The sequence below is a fragment of the Oryctolagus cuniculus genome, chromosome 7 (genome assembly GCF_051225735.1).
Source record: "Oryctolagus cuniculus isolate XC-2025 breed Fujian yellow rabbit chromosome 7, ASM5122573v1, whole genome shotgun sequence".
In the NCBI taxonomy this organism is placed as follows: domain Eukaryota; kingdom Metazoa; phylum Chordata; class Mammalia; order Lagomorpha; family Leporidae; genus Oryctolagus; species Oryctolagus cuniculus.
Genome location: NC_142873.1, coordinates 9,526,771 through 9,544,356, shown reverse-complemented (window position 1 = coordinate 9,544,356; position 17,586 = coordinate 9,526,771). Strand labels below are relative to the sequence as shown.

General features: G+C 42.9%; 1 protein-coding gene across 4 annotated transcripts in view; it reads right to left on the bottom strand.

Moving 5' to 3' along the window:
* CEP350 (centrosomal protein 350) overlaps nucleotides 1-17,586 on the bottom strand; it is a 159,080-nt gene that overhangs the window by 67,574 nt on the left and 73,920 nt on the right. For all 4 annotated transcript variants that reach the window (XM_008263850.5, XM_008263852.5, XM_089299463.1 and 1 more), the window contains 7 exons: nucleotides 16,548-16,762; nucleotides 15,590-15,753; nucleotides 8,713-8,823; nucleotides 8,183-8,323; nucleotides 6,837-6,973; nucleotides 5,634-5,756; nucleotides 1,310-1,470 (listed from right to left, as the gene is read on the bottom strand). In XM_008263850.5, coding sequence (XP_008262072.3) covers nucleotides 1,310-1,470; nucleotides 5,634-5,756; nucleotides 6,837-6,973; nucleotides 8,183-8,323; nucleotides 8,713-8,823; nucleotides 15,590-15,753; nucleotides 16,548-16,762 — 1,052 coding nt within the window. The remainder of the gene's footprint in view (nucleotides 1-1,309; nucleotides 1,471-5,633; nucleotides 5,757-6,836; nucleotides 6,974-8,182; nucleotides 8,324-8,712; nucleotides 8,824-15,589; nucleotides 15,754-16,547; nucleotides 16,763-17,586) is intronic.

Sequence of the window (17,586 nt, the reverse complement as noted above, 5' to 3'; positions counted from 1 at the left end):
TCACTGTCCACTCTGCCTGTCAAAAACAAAAACAAAAACAAAAACAAAAACAAAAACAAAAACAAAAACAATACTGGGACAGGCTTGGAGCAGACATTCCCACCCAAAGGGGAGAAACTGTGAAGAACAAAGAGGTAATCTGTCCCAAGCAAGTATAAACCCTCGCAGGGTAAATTCCATGAGCCAAATCATCTTGGGCTTGATGCTCTGCCCTCTGGGCCAATCACAGTGGCAACCCCATCTCTTTTTTTTTTTTTTTAAGATTTATTTATTTATTTGAAAGGCAGAGTTACAGAGGGGCAGAGGCAGAGAGAGAAAGAGAGACAGACAGAGACAGAGAGAGAGAGAGAGGTCTTCCATTTGCGGGTTCACTCCCCAAATGGCTGCAATGACCAGAGCTGAGCAGATCAGAAGCCAGGAGCCAGGAGCCCCCTCAGGGTCTCCCATGTGGGTACAGGGGTCCAAGGACTCAGGCCATCTTCTACTGCTTTTTCAAGCCATAGCAGAGAGCTGGACCAGAAGTGGAGCAGCCAGGACCTGAACCGGCGCCCATATGGGATACCACAGGTGGCAGCCCCACCCACCACGCCACAGTGCCCTCCCTGGCAGCCCCATCTTGTAAGCCCACTTTGGTGGTGGCCTCAATCCTTAAGGCCACGGGCAGGGCAGACGGGCCCCTAAAGATGAAGTGACCCCGGCTGCTGAAACAGAGAAGATACCACTGCCACCTGGGCTTGCGTGCTCTGGGCCTGTGGAGACAGCAGCGGCCTTTGTCATCTCCGATCTGCCCCAGGAGTCACTCTTCCTTTTTCTTGAAGGGTAAAGTATGTTCACAGATGGAAAATTCTGCTTTCCTGTCCTACAGGATCCCAGTCCTCTGAGGGACCTGTCTTCCTTAGTTCAAACTGGCAGTGTCTTTGGGGAACAACGTCATCTTTATTCCTGGCCTCTGCAGAGATGACTGATCAAACCCATAGGTAATCTCTTCATAGAGTGAATGGCCATCCACACCCTTGGTGTTCTCTCTAGAACACGTTTTTTCATTCTTTACAATATGGATAGGCTAAGAATGGTTCCTTTTTGCTTAACAATACCTTCCTTTTATTATAAGCAGTGAGAAATCAGGACACACCTTCCACACTGCCTAGAAATATTCCCAGCCAAATACCCAAGCGTGTCTTTTTTAACTTTACTTTCCAGACAACACCAGAACACAATTCAGTCAAACCATCTGCAACTCTATGGTAAGGACCACCTTTCCTGTAGCTGCCAAACAAATGATCACGCACACATGTGCGAGCAGGGTTACCTTTCTCATCAGGAAGCGAAGGGACACTATCGCTCCGCAGAGAGTCATCCACAGCAGTCGGAACCTGCTCTTCCGCCAGACTCTCCAGCTTTTCACCTGGAAGTTTCTTCTCAGTTTCCTTGCAAGACGGACTTTCTTGACGGCTGCTACCACTACTGCTTCTGTTCATGGACATTACAGAAAAAATTAAAAGGCAATAAAATAAGAATCACAACTTCAAAGTAAACTTCACTGGCCAAAGGACTATATATTCTAATCAAGATATGAAATGAAGAAAAATGTAATATAAAATATAAAAAGTTAAGTAGACCGCAGTCTGAGAATAAACTATTCTGAAAAAGATGAATAGGAGAGAGGAAAGCTTTATCCTGAAATAAACATAACAGCAATCATCCGCCATTCTTAAACTACCCTTCTCTTTCTCCTTTTATTTTGAAAGTTAAAGTTCTGGGAAAAGGGGCTTCGACTCAGTCTGCCCATTTCCTTCTTTTCATGAACATCATAATTTACCACAACCTGCTTGCATCCCCAGCTGCTCTACTAGCCCTGTTCCTGACCAACTATCTAGATTGCCAAATCTAACAGACAATTTCTCTCTCTCTGACACACTGAAAGATGCTGGCCTCCACCTCCTGTAAGAGCTCTGCTCGGGCTGGCACTGCGGCAGCACAGGTTGAGCCATCCTTTGGGACGCCCTTCTCCCACACAGGAGTGCTGGCTTCACTTCACTCAGTGATGCACGTGGGAAGGCAGCACACGATCGTTAGGTGCTCATGTGGGAGACTGAGAAGCAGTTCTGGGCTTCTGGCTTCAACATGGCCCGGCCCTAGCTGTTGCAGGGATTTGGGGAGTGGAGCAGATAGAAGGTATCGCTCTCTCCCTCTTTCTCTGTCACTCTCCCTTTCAAACAAATAAATCTTTAAAAAAAAAAAAAAACCTCTATTTACTAAAGAAAATGAGAAAATGTAGTGAAATGTTAACGTTAGGGTAATCTGGATGAAAGGAAGTTGAAGATTTTGTATGAGTCACATTTTCTCTGAAAGCCTGAATGACTTCACATGTAATGGTGAAGAAATGATCCCTCTTTATTACGGCGCACAATTCTACTCTCACCCCTTCTCTGCCCACCTCCCTCCCGAACAAGCTCTCCCTGCGCTTGGTTTTAGTTGCTCTGACTTCCCTTAAAGTGATGGTGCTCACTAGGGTTTGTTTTGGTTCCTTTCTCTTTAATGCTACATATTCCCTTGGGCAACGTTACATGTCAAGGAATGTTGGTCATTCCTGTCCCTGTGTTCATGCTGTATTTATCAGAATATAATGCAGCTGTCTGGCTTAATCCATTTTTTCTTATATAAAGCTATAGAAGATATAATACAGCAAACAGTAAGGGCTTGAAGTCACAAAGGTACCTATCAGATTGAATCCCAATTCTGTCACTCAGTAGCTATATGCCAATGATTTACTCAATGAACACGTAGTATACTACTGCCTCTTGTATGCTAAGAACTTTGCTATGTTTGGGGGTGTAACTACACATGCCCCCCTCTCCAGAACAGCCATCATCAAAAAGACGCTAACAAGTATTGGTGAGGATATAGAAAATCTTAAACTTCTTACGGGAATCTAAAATCGTGAAGCTGCTTTGGAAAACTGCAACTCTTGAACAAGTTAAATTCTTCAAAAAGGCAAATAAAGAGTTACCATGTGACCCAGCAGTTCCACTTCTAAGTATATATTCAAGAGAAATAAAAATATGTCCACACAAAAGCTTGTACATGAATGCTGACAGTATCATTCACAACAGTCAACACCCATCAGCTAATGAATGGATAAGTGAAATGTGGCCTACTGCGTAACAGAATACTATTTGGCATATAAATTAAGTAGTGATACAAGCTACACATAGATCATGCTAAGTCAAAGAAGCCAGTCACAAAAGGATCATATATATGATGCCAAATAGGCAATTCATATAGAAAGTGACAGGAGATTAACGGTTGCCAGAATGGGAACACAGAAAATAACTACTAATGGATGCGGATTTCTTTTGAAGGTGATAAAAATTAAACCTTCAAAGAGCTTCTAATGGGGCCACTGTTGGGGCGTAACCAGTTGGGCTGCAACCTACAACACTGGCATCCCATATGTGTGCCAGTTTGAGTCCTGGCTGCTTCATTTCCAATCCAGCTCCCTGCTAATGCACCTGGGAAATCAGCAGAAGATTGGGCCCCTGTACCTACATGGGACACCCAGAACAAGCTATTGGCTCCTGGCTTCAGCCTTGCCCAACCCTGGCTGTTATGGGCATTTGGGGAATAGATCAGTGGATGGAATACCCTCTCTCTTTCTCTCTGTCTATATATCTCTCTCTATCCCTCTCTCTCTGTAACTGTACCCTTCAATATAAATAAAATGAATCTTCTCTTTAAAAGAGCTTCTAGCTTACATAACTGATAAATAAGGGAATAAAAATATGGAAGGTGAACAAGACTGTAATCATTTTATCCAGAGTGCCATGGAAGAACACAGAAGGGATATCTAAAGCAGGGACATCACAGATTCTTGATGAGCAAATAAAAGTAGGCTACAGGAAAAGGAGGGTGGAGGGTGTGGAGAGAAGGGGCATTGTACATAAAGACAGGGGAAACAGAGAGCATGGTTCTTTTAGATATTTCCAAGCAGTTATAGAGAGTGGATTATAATAAAAGAAAGGTCAAGAGACAAGGCTGGAGATGGACCAAATGTTCAATTATAAAGGGACTTTTATGCCACACTAAATGATTTGGATTTTACCTGGAATGTTCTGTGAGAATACTGAAGGTGTCAAACAGATGAATAACCAAATTGGCTGCAAATTTCAGAAAAACCATTCAGGTTACCATGCGGTGAATGAATAGAGTGAGGAAAGATCAGAGAATTCAGAGTCCACTGCAGGGGCAGGCACTGCGGTGCAGCAGGTTAAGTTACTGCTTCAGATGCCTGCATCCCACACTGGAGTGTCTGGCTCAGGTCCCGGCTACTCCAGGCTTCCGATCCAGCTCCCTGCTAACGCACCCCGGGGAGACAGATGACGGCTCAAGTACTTGAGTGCCTGCCACCTGCAAGGGAAGGAGACCCAGATGGAGCTCCAGGCTCCTGCCTTCAGCCTGGCCCAGTTCTGGCTGCTGTGGGCTGGGAAGTGAATCAGCAGATGGAAAAATTTTTTTCTCTGTTTGTGTGCATTACTCTACCTTTCAAATAAATAAATAAACAAACATTTAAGAAAAGAACCGATTGCAGTAATCTAGAAATGAATGCAGCTTAGTGAAGGTAAGTGTCAATAAATTAAAGTCACACAGTTCTGGACACATAATAGGTACTCGATAACTGCTGGTATTTATCCCACATTTACTTTTATACTTTTTAGTCACATGATTTACGTTTCTAAATTAAGGTGTTTATCATACTTGATTATGTTGGTATCCTGCCTTTAAGAATGTTATGAAGTAGATTTTAAAAGCCGAGGGCAGAGCCATAATAGAAAACTACAAGGGGCCGGCGCTATGGCTCAGTGGGTTAAAGCCCTGGCCTGAAGCGCCAGCGTCCCATATGGGCACCAGTTCTAGTCCCGGCTTCTCCTCTTCCAATCCAGCTCTCTGTTATGGCCTGGGATGGCAACAGAAGATGGCCCAGGTCCATGGGCCCCTGCACCCATCTGGAAGACTCGGAAGAAGCTCCTGGCTCTGGATTGGGGCAGCTCCAGCCGTTTCGGCCATCTGGGGAGTGAATCAGTGGATGGAAGACCTTTCTCTCTGTCTCTACCTCTCTCTGTAACTCTTTCAAATAAAATGAAATAAATCTTAGGAAAAAAAAACTACAAACAATAATATTATAAAATGTATATATGATAATGTCAAGAAATATGAATGCTAACTAGGAAATATGCAATAATCACAGATGTTAGAGCCAGATAAATCAATGTTCAACTCACTGGCTTGACACTATCTATTCTGTGACCTTCGTGTGAGTTTCTTAAGATCTCTATGGGCCTCAGTTCCCAAATCTGTGAAGATAATATTATCTTCCTTAGAAAGCTGCTGTCAAGAGACTAAATGTAGGAAAAACAACTTGCACAGTGCTTATACAACTAGGCACTTAAGGATTAGTAGTTTAGCAAGAATCAACTATTTTAGAAACTGACTAAATGTGGGAAGACAGTACGTTGAAGGGCAGGTGCGGCTCTATTTAAAGAAACAAAAATAAAACTTCAAAGAAAAGCAATATTCAAACATTTTTCAGAGTTTCCTAAACCTTATTGATAAAAAAAAAATCAAACCATCTTCACCTTCGATCATGATTCTTGTATCGTGACGACTCAGAGTAACTATCGTATGAAGGGGAATACTTCTGATGCCTTGAGTCAAGGGTGCCTTCTCTACTCTGGGAGAGTGAAACAGACGGACTGACCCTACAAAGAACATGAAAACTGAGTAAACATTCAAAGTCTTCAACAAGTTAAAGATTTTAAATATTCCCTCACAGTAATATGAATTAAAGTCCTGGAATGAATGGAAATTAAGAAATAACTATTAAAAAGTATTTGAGAAAGAAAGGCGTTGAACAGAAAAGAAAATGTAACACATTAATTAATATCTTCCCCTTTATTAAGGGAAATAAATACAAAATTACTCCTAGTATCAATGAATATGAATAGACTTCATATCTATTAATGAGATAGTTAAAAAGTAATTAAAGGGCCAGCGCTGCGGCTCACTAGGCTAATCCTCCGCCTTGCGGCGCCAGCACACCGGGTTCTAGTCCCAGTCGGGGCGCCGGATTCTGTCCTGGTTGCCCCTCTTCCAGGCCAGCTCTCTGCTGTGGCCAGGGAGTGCAGTGGAGGATGGCCCAAGTGCTTGGGCCCTGCACCCCATGGGAGACCAGGAGAAGCACCTGGCTCCTGCCTTTGGATCAGTGCGGTGTACCAGCCACAGCGCGCCGGCTGCGGCGGCCATTGGAGGGTGAACCAACGGCAAAGGAAGACCTTTCTCTCTGTCTCTCTCTCTCACTGTCCACTCTGCCTGTCAAAAAAAAAAAGTACTTAAAAACACACACACACATGATCATGTCTCCCAGCCCTGCCTAAAAAACTCTTTAATGACTTTTCACTGTTGCCATAACAAACTCCAAAATGCTAAAGTCTGTGAGGCCCCACCAGGGTCTCACACCATCTCACCCCATTCTCCTCTTTGCTTGCTGCCTCCAGTCTCACGAGTTTACTTTTCTTTTCCTAAATATTACATGTCCCTTCTTTCTACTACTTCCTTGCACTCCCAGGATATTGAAATTCCTGTACTACGTACCTGAGACATGTTCCTTTCTTTCCGAACACTTATCTGTTTTCCTGTGCTCATTCACTAGACCGAATATCTGTCTAAGGTTTCTCTCCTCCACCGGACTGTATGCCTGGAACTGCACTCCAGGTGCCCAGAATAGTGCCCAGGAGATAACGGATACTTATCACGTATTAGCTGAATGCGTGAATACTAACCTATCTGTTTCAGCGCTGGTCCTCAGATGTTTCATGAATTCTGGAAGGTGCTGCCGCTGGTGATCATACAGTGTCGCAAGGGGAGCTCCTGGACCAGTGATGGCATCTGAGATATGGGTTCGAGTCAACTCTGCCATCTAAATGTGAACACACGTAACAAAGGCAAAAGTAGGTATAAAACGGTAATGTCACAGAAGTACTGAAGGGGAGGAGCACAGTGTCTTAGAACGAGCACTAGACCGAGAGCAAGGAAATCTGCCACTAACAGATGAAATATTATGCACAAGTCACTTAGCCTTTTTAAATCTCAGCCTCATCTCATAAAAATTAAAAGTTGTAGTACATCATTACCAAGTTATAATAATCTAAGAATCAGACAGAAAATCTTCAATTTACAATGAGAAGTAATAAACCAAAAATTAAATCTTCAAGAATCAATTAAATTATTACTTTCTTTCTAAATATTTTCTAATATACGGCATGAAGTACATTTTCCCTACTCTTAACCACTACTGCACTTTCTTTATGTATTATTCATCTGCTATGTATTCAATAGCTGCTTCTAAGCTTCTCCTTCTACTGAAGACTTAAAAGTGTTTTTGAACTCTGTTAATGTTATTTACTACATTTAGATTTTCCTTGAGGAAGACTCAATTTTTATACTTATTTGTACAAGCATATGTGGGTACCCCACAGTACCAAACATACAGCAGATTCATGGATTTTTAAAAACTGAGTCATTCCACAAACGGTCCTAACTTCTGTGTTAAAATTTAATTGCTAAAATAAAGTAAAACTGTGTCTATGAGATCCTGTATAGAGACAACAACAAAACTATTTGTGACTTTACCCTAGGTGCAGAAGACAAGACACTAATACCATTCTGGGACAAAATGAAGCATTTCCACACAAAGCTTATTGGTGTCTCTCTGGGATGACATTAGGGACCGACAACAAAGAGGCATACAGGGAACTTTTTGGAGTGGCAGAAAATTCTGTTTCTTAATTATAGTGCTGATCCTACAGGACAATATATACCATATGCTTAAAAACGTATGTATGTCATTGTTTCTAACCAGTGCATCGGTCCAGTCCGCTCTTTTCTACAGAGCTCACCAGAGGGCAGACAGCTAGAGCTCTTCTCCATCTTCCCCCTCTCTAACACGGACATACACAACACAGCCCCATACTGGTGCCTCTTCTTCACCAGGAGATGAGCCCCCACTAAATTTGTGACTCATTTAAAGCAGGCATTAGCTAGATGTCAGACCCATTTCTGGTCATAACAAAGGTACTTAGACTGCCTAAAAAGAGCTAAAGCAAGCTGGGTGCTCAGTGGTTCTTACCTCACAGATCTGGCGCGCCGCATCCGTGGTGAGGCGAGCCGTCTCTGTCTGCTGAGCTGCTATTTTACACGTTGCTTCCTGCAGGACTTCCGTTACTTCACGCTGTGACTTAACCACCTGCTGTAGTGATTCTGCATGGACCTATAAATAAAAGGAGGATTAAAAAACAACTCATGTTTCAGTCTCCTCTCCAAGTTTATAAATTTGTTTCATGGATCAAATGCCTTGACTGTGCTTGGAATAATTGACTACAATCTGGATTTCATGGTTTGAGTCTTAACTACACCGTTCAGGCGGTGATGGGTCTATGGACAGGTCACCATTATGTACCTCAGTTACCACATCTCTAAATTGGATATAATTTTTGGCTATTTCGCAAGGTTGCTACAAGAATCAAATGACATGAAGTTATCCCATATAAAGTACTGAAATATTACATACATCTTTTCTTTCTCACTCCTATATAATGACAACAATGCTGAAGTGATTTCTAAGATATAAATTAAGGCTTAAAAAGCCAATACCAATACCTGAGCTGCTTTGTTTCGGGTTTCTTCTAATTGTCTCTGACACTCCAGAGCCTCTTGTTCAGCCTTCAGTTTCAAAAGGGCCAAGTCTCTTTCATGGCGTTGCTGTTGTGCCTTCAAAATAAAGAAATGGTCAAGATGCAGAACTCTTAGTATAGTGACTACAATGAACACTTTGCTACGTTCCATACACAAACCATTAGGAGCAACTAATTAGAGCCTTAAGGAAAGAGAACAAACAGGACAGTCATCAGCCATGCATCATTTATCAAAATATTGACGACATCTAGCATAGTGGTTAAGACAATGTGTGGGATGGTCCACAGCCCATGGCAGGAGTGCTGTACTCCCAATTCCAGCTTCCTGCCAATGTGCACCCTAGGAGACAGCAGGTGATAGCTCTAGTATTGGGGTCCCTGCTACTCATGTAAGAGGACTGGATTGAGGCCGGCGCAGCAGCTCACTAGGCTAATCCTCTGCCTGCGGTGCCAGCACCCTGGGTTCTAGTCCTGGTCAGGGAGGCGGATTCTGTCCCGGTTGCCCCTCTTCCAGGCCAGCTCTCTGCTGTGGCCCAGGAGGGCAGTGGAGGATGGCCCAAGTGCTTGGGCCCTGCACCCACATGGGAGAACAGGAGGAAGCACCTGGCTCCTGGCTTTGGATCGGCATAGCGAGCTAGCCATAGTGGCCATTTGATGGGGGGTAAACCAATGGAAGGAAGACCTTTCTCTCTGTCTGTCTCTCTCTCACTGTCTAACTTTGCCAGTCAAAAAAAAAAAAAAGAGGACCGGATTAAGTTCTGGCTCCTGGCCTTGGAATGGCCCAGTATAATTTGCTGGGGGCATTTGGGGAGTAAACCAGTGAATGGGAGATTTCTGTCTCTTTTTATCTTTCTGCCTTTCAAATAAAACAAATAAAAATTATTAAAGCTTAGAGTCAAATAATGTATGAATATAAAAAATTTCCAAAGTATGCAAGAGCAAGAACTGATATAAAAACCTAATCAGAAGGTAAATGCTGGGGCTCATGTTGTGACATAGTGCGTAAAGCTGCCACCTGAGACACTGGCATCCCATATGGGCACCTTTCAAGTTCTACCTGCTCCACTTCTCATCCAGCTACCTGCTAATGACCTGTAAAAAGCCATCTTTAAAGACTGATTTATTTATTTGAAAGTCAGAATTACACAGAAATAGTAAGAGACAGACAGACTGATATCTTCCATCTGCCGGTTCATGCCTCAAATGTCTGCAATGGACAGGGCTAGGCCAAGCCGAAGCCAGGAGCCAGGAGCTTCTTCTGGATCTCCCACATGGGTACAGGGGCTCAAGCACTTGGGCCATCTTCTGCTGCTTTACCAGGTACTTAAGCAGGGAGCTGGATGGGAAATGGAACAGCTGAGTCTTGAACCAGATCCTATATGGGATGCAGGTGTTACAGGCGGCAGCTACCTGCTATACCACAAGGTTGGTCCCAGCATCTAACTCTTTGGGAAGGACAAAAATATGTGCTAAATGGGAAAATAAAGATAATATTTCACATCTTACAACTCTGATTGTTTTATGTTGACTTCAAAGGAGTAGTTTAATAAAAAATATTGCTCCCAAAAATCTTATCACCAGGACTCCTTCTTGCTATTATTTCATACAATGCTATCCATAAATGGATATTTTCATCTATTTTGAAATAGTGCTAAATAAATAATAAGGAAGGGTCTCTAGAGGTGGTTGGGCTGTATGTAAAGTTATATAATGCCCTGCCCAAATCTTGCAACACAGAACTATAATGTACCGCTTATATGGTAGAAAATCTCAGTGTTTCTTCAGGTTCTAGGAGAGCGTGGCCCTCCACTGCCAAAAAGCCATTTCCGTATCCTGGTGATGCTCAGCAGAGTTCTCATCAGTCTACACAGCCGCCATCAGGAGCACTCGGAAATGTGTAGCGCATTTCTGCTCTCACTCTTCCTAGATTCCACTATTGTTATTTAGTGAGAAGGATGCAGGAGTGCTATACTCCTGTAAATTATAGGACAGTCTCACACAAAGAACTGTCTTTAAGTTTTTGGGAAGAACATTCGGAAAATGAAATTTTAAAAATTTCATTTGCAATAGCATCAAAAGTATTTAGGAATAAACCTTTATGGTTTATCTCTAAATGTGTAAGACCCCCTACACTGAAAATTATATTGCTGAGAGATATTAAAGAAGTTAAACAAATAGAAGAGTATATCATGTTCATAATGGCGCAGCGGGTTAAAGCCCTGGCCTGAAGCACTGGCATCCCATATGGGTGCTGATTCTAGTCTTGGCTGCTCCTCTTCTGATCCAGCTCTCTGCCATGGCCTGGGAAAGCAGTAGAAGATGGCCCAAGTCCTTGGGACCCTGCACCCACATGGGCGGCCCATAAGAAGCTCCTGGCTCCTGGCTTCAGTTCGGTGCAGCTCTGGCCATTGTGGCCATCTGGAGAGTGAAACAGCAGATGGAAGACCTCTCTCTCGCTGTCTCTACCTCATTCTGTAACTCTTTTAAATAAATAAAATAAATCTTAAAAAAATAAAAAGAAAATGTAATACTCTTAAGATACTGAGTTCTTCCTAGACTAATCTATAGATTCAATGCCATTCTAATCAAAATCCCACCGGGTTATTATTTTTTTTTTTTTAGTAGTAACTGACAAACTAATTCTAAAAATTATGTGGGACTGTGAAAATAAAAAGCTAGGATAGGCCGGCGCCGCAGCTCACTAGGCTAGTCCTCCACCTGCGGCGCTGGCACACCGGGTTCTAGTACCGGTCGGGGCGCCGGATTCTGTCCCGGTTGCCCTTCTTCCAGGCCAGCCCTCTGCTGTGGCCAGGGAGTGCAGTGGAGGATGGCCCAAGTGCTTGGGCCCTGCACCCCATGGGAGACCAGGAGAAGCACCTGGCTCCTGCCTTTGGATCAGTGCGGTGCGCCGGCCGCAGCGGCCATTGGAGGGTGAACCAATGGCAAAGGAAGACCTTTCTGTCTGTCTCTCTCTCACTGTCCACTCTGCCTGTCAAAAAAAAAAAAAAAAAAAAAAAAAAGCTAGGATAGCCAAAATCATCTTGAAGAAAAACAGATTTTGAGGAATCACACTGTCATCCCAAGCCTTACCATAAAACCACAGTACTAAGGGCAATATGGGCTGGCACTGAGGATAAGGAGACCAACAGAATGGAGCGCAGAAACAGATCTCCGTAAGCAGTCAATCGTTGACACAGCATCGCTAAGGTAATGTAAGCCTTTTTCAGAAACGGGGCTAGAACAACTGAATAGCCACATCTAGGGACAATAAAGTTTGACCCCCTGCTCACACTAAATTCTAAAATCAAACTGAAGAAGGATCACACACTTAAATATAAAAGCTAAAACTATAAAGCTTTTGGAAAAAAACACAGGAAAATATCTTTGTTAGAGTATCATACTACATTAGGGTAGGCAAAGATGTCTTAGAAAATAAAAGGCACTACCACAGAAGAAAAAGATTTCATCAAAATTAGAAAATTCTACTCCTTAGAAGGCACAGTCTAGGGGGTGGGCTTCATGGTACATACAGGAGGTTAAACCACTCACTCGGATGTCGTCAGCCCATATTAGAGTGCCTGGGACAGAGTCCCTACTCAGCCTCCTACTAATACATCTCTGAGGTCGCAAATGGTGACCCAAGCACTCAGGTCGCTGCCACCCTGATGAAGTTCCTGGTTCCTAGCTTCAGTCTGGGGCAGTTCTGGCTGTTGTGGGCATTTGGGGAGTGAATCACGGAATGGAAGATCTCTTTGTCTCTCTGCCTTTCAAATAAATAAATTATTTCCCCAAGGACACAGTTTAAAAAAATGAAAAAGTAAGTCAAGGACTAGGATGCAAACCCCAAAAGGATTTGTTCCCAGTATATAGTAAGAATTCCAATAACTCAATAGTTATAAAAGGTAATCCAATTGTGAATGGGCAATAGATTATTAAACAGACATTAACAAAAATATACATAAATAAGAATGGTCAATAAACTAAAAAAAAAAAAGGATCACAAACCTCATCATTAAGGGAAACAAATTATAGTCACAATGAGTTACTATCTGACCTCACTAGAATTACTACAATAAAAAAAACAAAAAACAGTGACACTAAATGATAGCAATGATAAAGAACAACTGGAACTCTCCTATGTTGCTATAGGAGTATAAAATGTTAGGATCATTATGGGAAACAGTACAGAAGATTCTTACAAAGTTTCAAATACTCAACACACTTGAACCAAGCAACTATTTCTTATGTGCTATGTAAGAAAAATCAAAGCATATGCTGTACACAAAGAGTCATAAAAAAGGTGCATAGTAGAAACATTTATAATAGCAAAATATGGAAATACTCCAAATGTACATAGCAGGAGAACAGAAATGAAACATTACAAGGCAAAAAAGAAAAATTTTAAAAAACTATTGGTCAATAACATGGATAAATCTTACATTAATGTTGAATAAGATAAGCTAAACACAACAGGGGTCAAAGTATACTTCCCTTCAGATGACATTCTAAAATAGGCAAGAAACACTACACAACAAAACCAAACCTACTGTGCTAGGAATTATTTCCTAGGAAGACTAACTGAAAATGGTCACAAGTCAACTTTCTGGAGTGATGGGGAAATGTTCTCTATCTTGATTAGGGTGGTTGTTACCTAAGTGTGTACACTGGTCAAAACTCATAAAAAATGCATGCTTAAAATCTATGAACTCTGCAGCAGGGATAGGGTGGAGCGGGGTGTCAGTGCACTGGTTACGCCACTACTTAACTTCAGCGCCTGAGTTCAAGTCCTGGCCAGGATCTTGATTCCAGCCTCCTGCTAAGGCACATCTGGGAGGCAGCAGGTAATGGCTTCAGCACTTAGTTCTCTGCCACCCACATGGAAATCAGATTAAGTGCCCAGCTCCCAGTTCCACACAGCCAGGCTCGGCTGTTGGCCATTTGGGGAGTGAACCACTGGATGGTAGCTCTTTCTCAGACTCTGCCTCTCAAATAAAATGAAACTGAATTATTTTTAAAAAGAAAAATTAGAAAGATACACAGAACTCTCACTGAAGAACAATGCTTAGATCTTTGAATTTTATTTCCTAAAGAAAAATTCACATTATTGTGGCTTTATGAAACCGATCTCATTATCTTTTCCTCTGATACAAACAAGAAGTTTAAAAAATCACCTCTGACTTATCAATGAAAAGAGAAAATAGTAAGAATGTATGAGTAATTTATTTCACACTTTCATTAAAATAAAGCTTAGGGGGGCCGGCGCCGCGGCTCACTAGGCTAATCCTCCGCCTAGCGGCGCCGGCACACCGGGTTCTAGTCCCGGTCGGGGCGCCGGATTCTGTCCCGGTTGCCCCTCTTCCAGGCCAGCCCTCTGCTGTGGCCAGGGAGTGCAGTGGAGGATGGCCCAGGTGCTTGGGCCCTGCACCCCATGGGAGACCAGGAAAAGCACCTGGCTCCTGCCTTTGGATCAGCGCGGTGCACCGACCGCAGCGCGCCAGCCGCGGCGGCCATTGGAGGGTGAACCAACGGCAAAGGAAGACCCTTCTCTCTGTCTCTCTCTCTCACTGTCCACTCTGCCTGTCAAAAAAAAAAAAAAAAAAGCTTAGGGGGCCGGTGCTGTGGCGTAGCTGGTAAAGCTGCCTGCAGTGCCAGCATCCCATATGGGTGCTGGTTCAAGTCCTGGCTGCTCCACTTCTGATCCAGCTCTCTGCTGTGGCCTGGGAAAGCAGTGGAAGATGGCCCAAGTCCTTGGGCCCCTGCACCCATCTGGGAGACCCAGAAGAAGCTCCTGGCTCCTGGCTTCGAATCGGCCCAGCTCCGGCCGTTGCAGCCAATTGGGGAGTGAACCAGTGGATGGAAGACCTCTCTCTCGCCTCCTCTCTCTGTGTAACTCTGACTTTTAAATAAATAATTTTTTTTTTAAAAGCAGAAAACATTTAAAAGAGAATGGTTTATTGCTCTGTTGCCAAACACTGTATCTTCAACTTCTTTTCAGTACTCTATGCACTATTTCTCCCGGAGTTATTTACAGGTGTTACACAATGGTACTTCAAACTGCTTGTAGAAACAGAGTATTAATGATGCTTGGAGTTGGGCAGTTGGTGCAACCCCTTGAGATGCCGGCGTCCTTTATCAGATTGCCTGATGTGAGTTCTAGCCGCTCATGAGGGAGACTTGGTTTATGTCCCCAGCTCTGAGATCTGGCTCCAGCCCAGCCCTGGCTGTTGGGGGCATTTGGAAAAGAACCAGTAGTTGGGGCTTCTGTCTCTGTCCATCTGTCTTTCAAACAAATAAATATTTTGATTTTAAAAACATAAATTTTGGGACAAAACTGTTTAAAAATCCATGCATATTTTTTCATAAGATGCATTTCTATGGACTTTTTAAAGATCCCTCATACAGTAGACTATTTTTTTCTGTTTGGCAGTTTAAAAATACTTTTTTAACTCATCATTCAGACCAGTTTAAGTAACAAAGATAAGGAAAATTTACAGAGAGCTAAAGAAGAAAACTCCAGGGCAGCACTGCGGTGCAGCAGGTGACACTGCTGTGTGCAACACTGCCATCTGACATCGAAGTGCTGGGCCAGATCCCGGCTGCTCCGCTTCCCATCCAGCTCCCTGCTACTGTGCCTGGAGAGCATCAGAGAATGGCCCAAGCACCTGGGCCTCTGCCACCCATGTGGGAGACCTGGATGGATTTCTGGGCTCCTGGCTTTGACCTGGCCCAGCCTGACTGCTGCAGCCATCTGGAGAGTGAACTAGAGGACAATTCTCTGCTGCTCTGCCTTTCAAATAAATAAATAAACCTGAAGAAGAAGAAGAAAAAAACTCCACAAATACCTTTATGACCTGAGCCAGAGACACACTCTCCTGCTGAGCAAGTGAAATGCCTCTAACTCTCTCTACATCTGACAGCTGACGCACAGACTCCTCAAGGGCACTCAGATAACTGAGCTCTGCTGTCATCCGGTGCTGGAGGCCAGCAGGGGAAAAGCGCTTAGCACCTGGAAAGACATAACAACTGTCAAGTGCAGAAGTTCACAGGAAACAGCACCTCAGACTTCTAAAATGTATTTCCCATTGAAGACCCAAAATGAGGTTGCTTTCTTATGTAGGAAAGAAAATGACTTACTAGAACGACGTATTTTAATAGTTTCCCTCTTTTATGTGTGTATGTGTGTGTGTGTGTGTGTGTGTGTATATATATATATACATGCATACATATATACCTATAAACACTTAAGAGTGCATATACGGGACATATTCTCCAGGAGTGTTTTAACTAATCTGTTTTAAATCACTATTTAATCTCTCATACTTTTCAATATTTAATTTCCTGCACAGTTTTTAATACTTCAAAGAATAATCACATTCACTTGAAATAATATTACCTGGGGCCGGCGCTGTGGCATAGCAGATAAAGCCTCTGCCTGCAGTGCTGGCATCCCATGTGGGCCCTGGTTCAGGTCCCGGCTGCTCCACTTCCGATCCAGCTCTGTTATGGCCTGGGAGGGCAGTGGAGGATGGCCCGAATTCTTGGGCCCCTGAACCCACATGGGGGACCCAGAGGAGGCTCCTGGCTCCCGGCTTCGGATCGGCGCAGCTCTGGCCATTGTGGCCAGCTGCGGAGTGAACCAGCGGACGGAAGACATCTCTCTCTCTCTCTGCCTCTTTTGTCTGTGTAACAATGACTTTCAAATAAAGAAATAAATCTTTAAAAAAAAAAAAAACATTTTCCTATGGCTCAGGTGAAAGCAAAGGAATTCCTGGGATGGGAACTGCACGCAGCTACACTCGCCTGGTGCTGATGCCGTCTCGGTGGCTATTTTGCTGGCAGCCAGATTTGTATCCATGAAAGCGGCATTAGGCGTAAAACCTGCTGCAGCTGAAGGCATCACTACCGAGGATTTAGATCTCTCCAGCGAAGTTCCTGGAAGGTCAAACAGTTTCTGGGAACTTGGAGAAAGGGGAGAAGTTGGAGTTTTCGGAGATCTTCCTCTGTCTGATGAGACACTAGAAGACATTCACGAAAGGAAAACTACTTTGAGAAATAGCTAGAGAATTTTCAAGAAAAACACACATCGCCTTATCAATATCGGCTTTAAAAGTCATGATCTAGGAATTTGTTTATTCGACAGTTGCCTGGCTGAACGAGGACCTGAGTACTCCTCTAGTGTCTGGATTTACAGCGGTGGCTACGCCATGCACAAACCCTGCCCTGGACACAATGGAAAGGGACTATCCTAACTAAACTGGCTCTCAACTCTCTCCCCTCCAAGGTACACGTGTCAGGACCAACTCACTACTCTTGTATAAGGAAAAGTCTTCTAAAATAGTCAGACCAATAAGCAATAAGATTATAGCCATATATGTAAAAGACATCTTATAAAAGTCTTAAAATACCTCTGAAAAAGAACACTCTATTAAAAGTTAAGAAATAACAGAAATTGTCATTCCCTCCTCTGTAAGCTTAAGGAAAAATTATTTTCACATTATTGATCTCTAAATACATAATAAGTTCATTTATTTATCTTTTAATACTATATCTTTTTTCTAAACTTTCTATTAAGTAATCTCTCAACAGTTTGATTTTTCACAATTAAGACATTTAATACAAAGCCCATGTCTAGGTCCTCTTTGTGACAGAAAATTCATCAAAGGTATTATTTTTCATAATATTAAGCATACAGCCTTGCATTGAATATTTATTTATTGAATTAATTATTCAAAGATAATCTATAAAGTATTTGCAGTTAACATATTTCCATTATTCTAAAATAAACCTTGGGGCTAGCTCTGTGGCACAGCAGGTAAAGCCACCATCTGCGTCCCATATG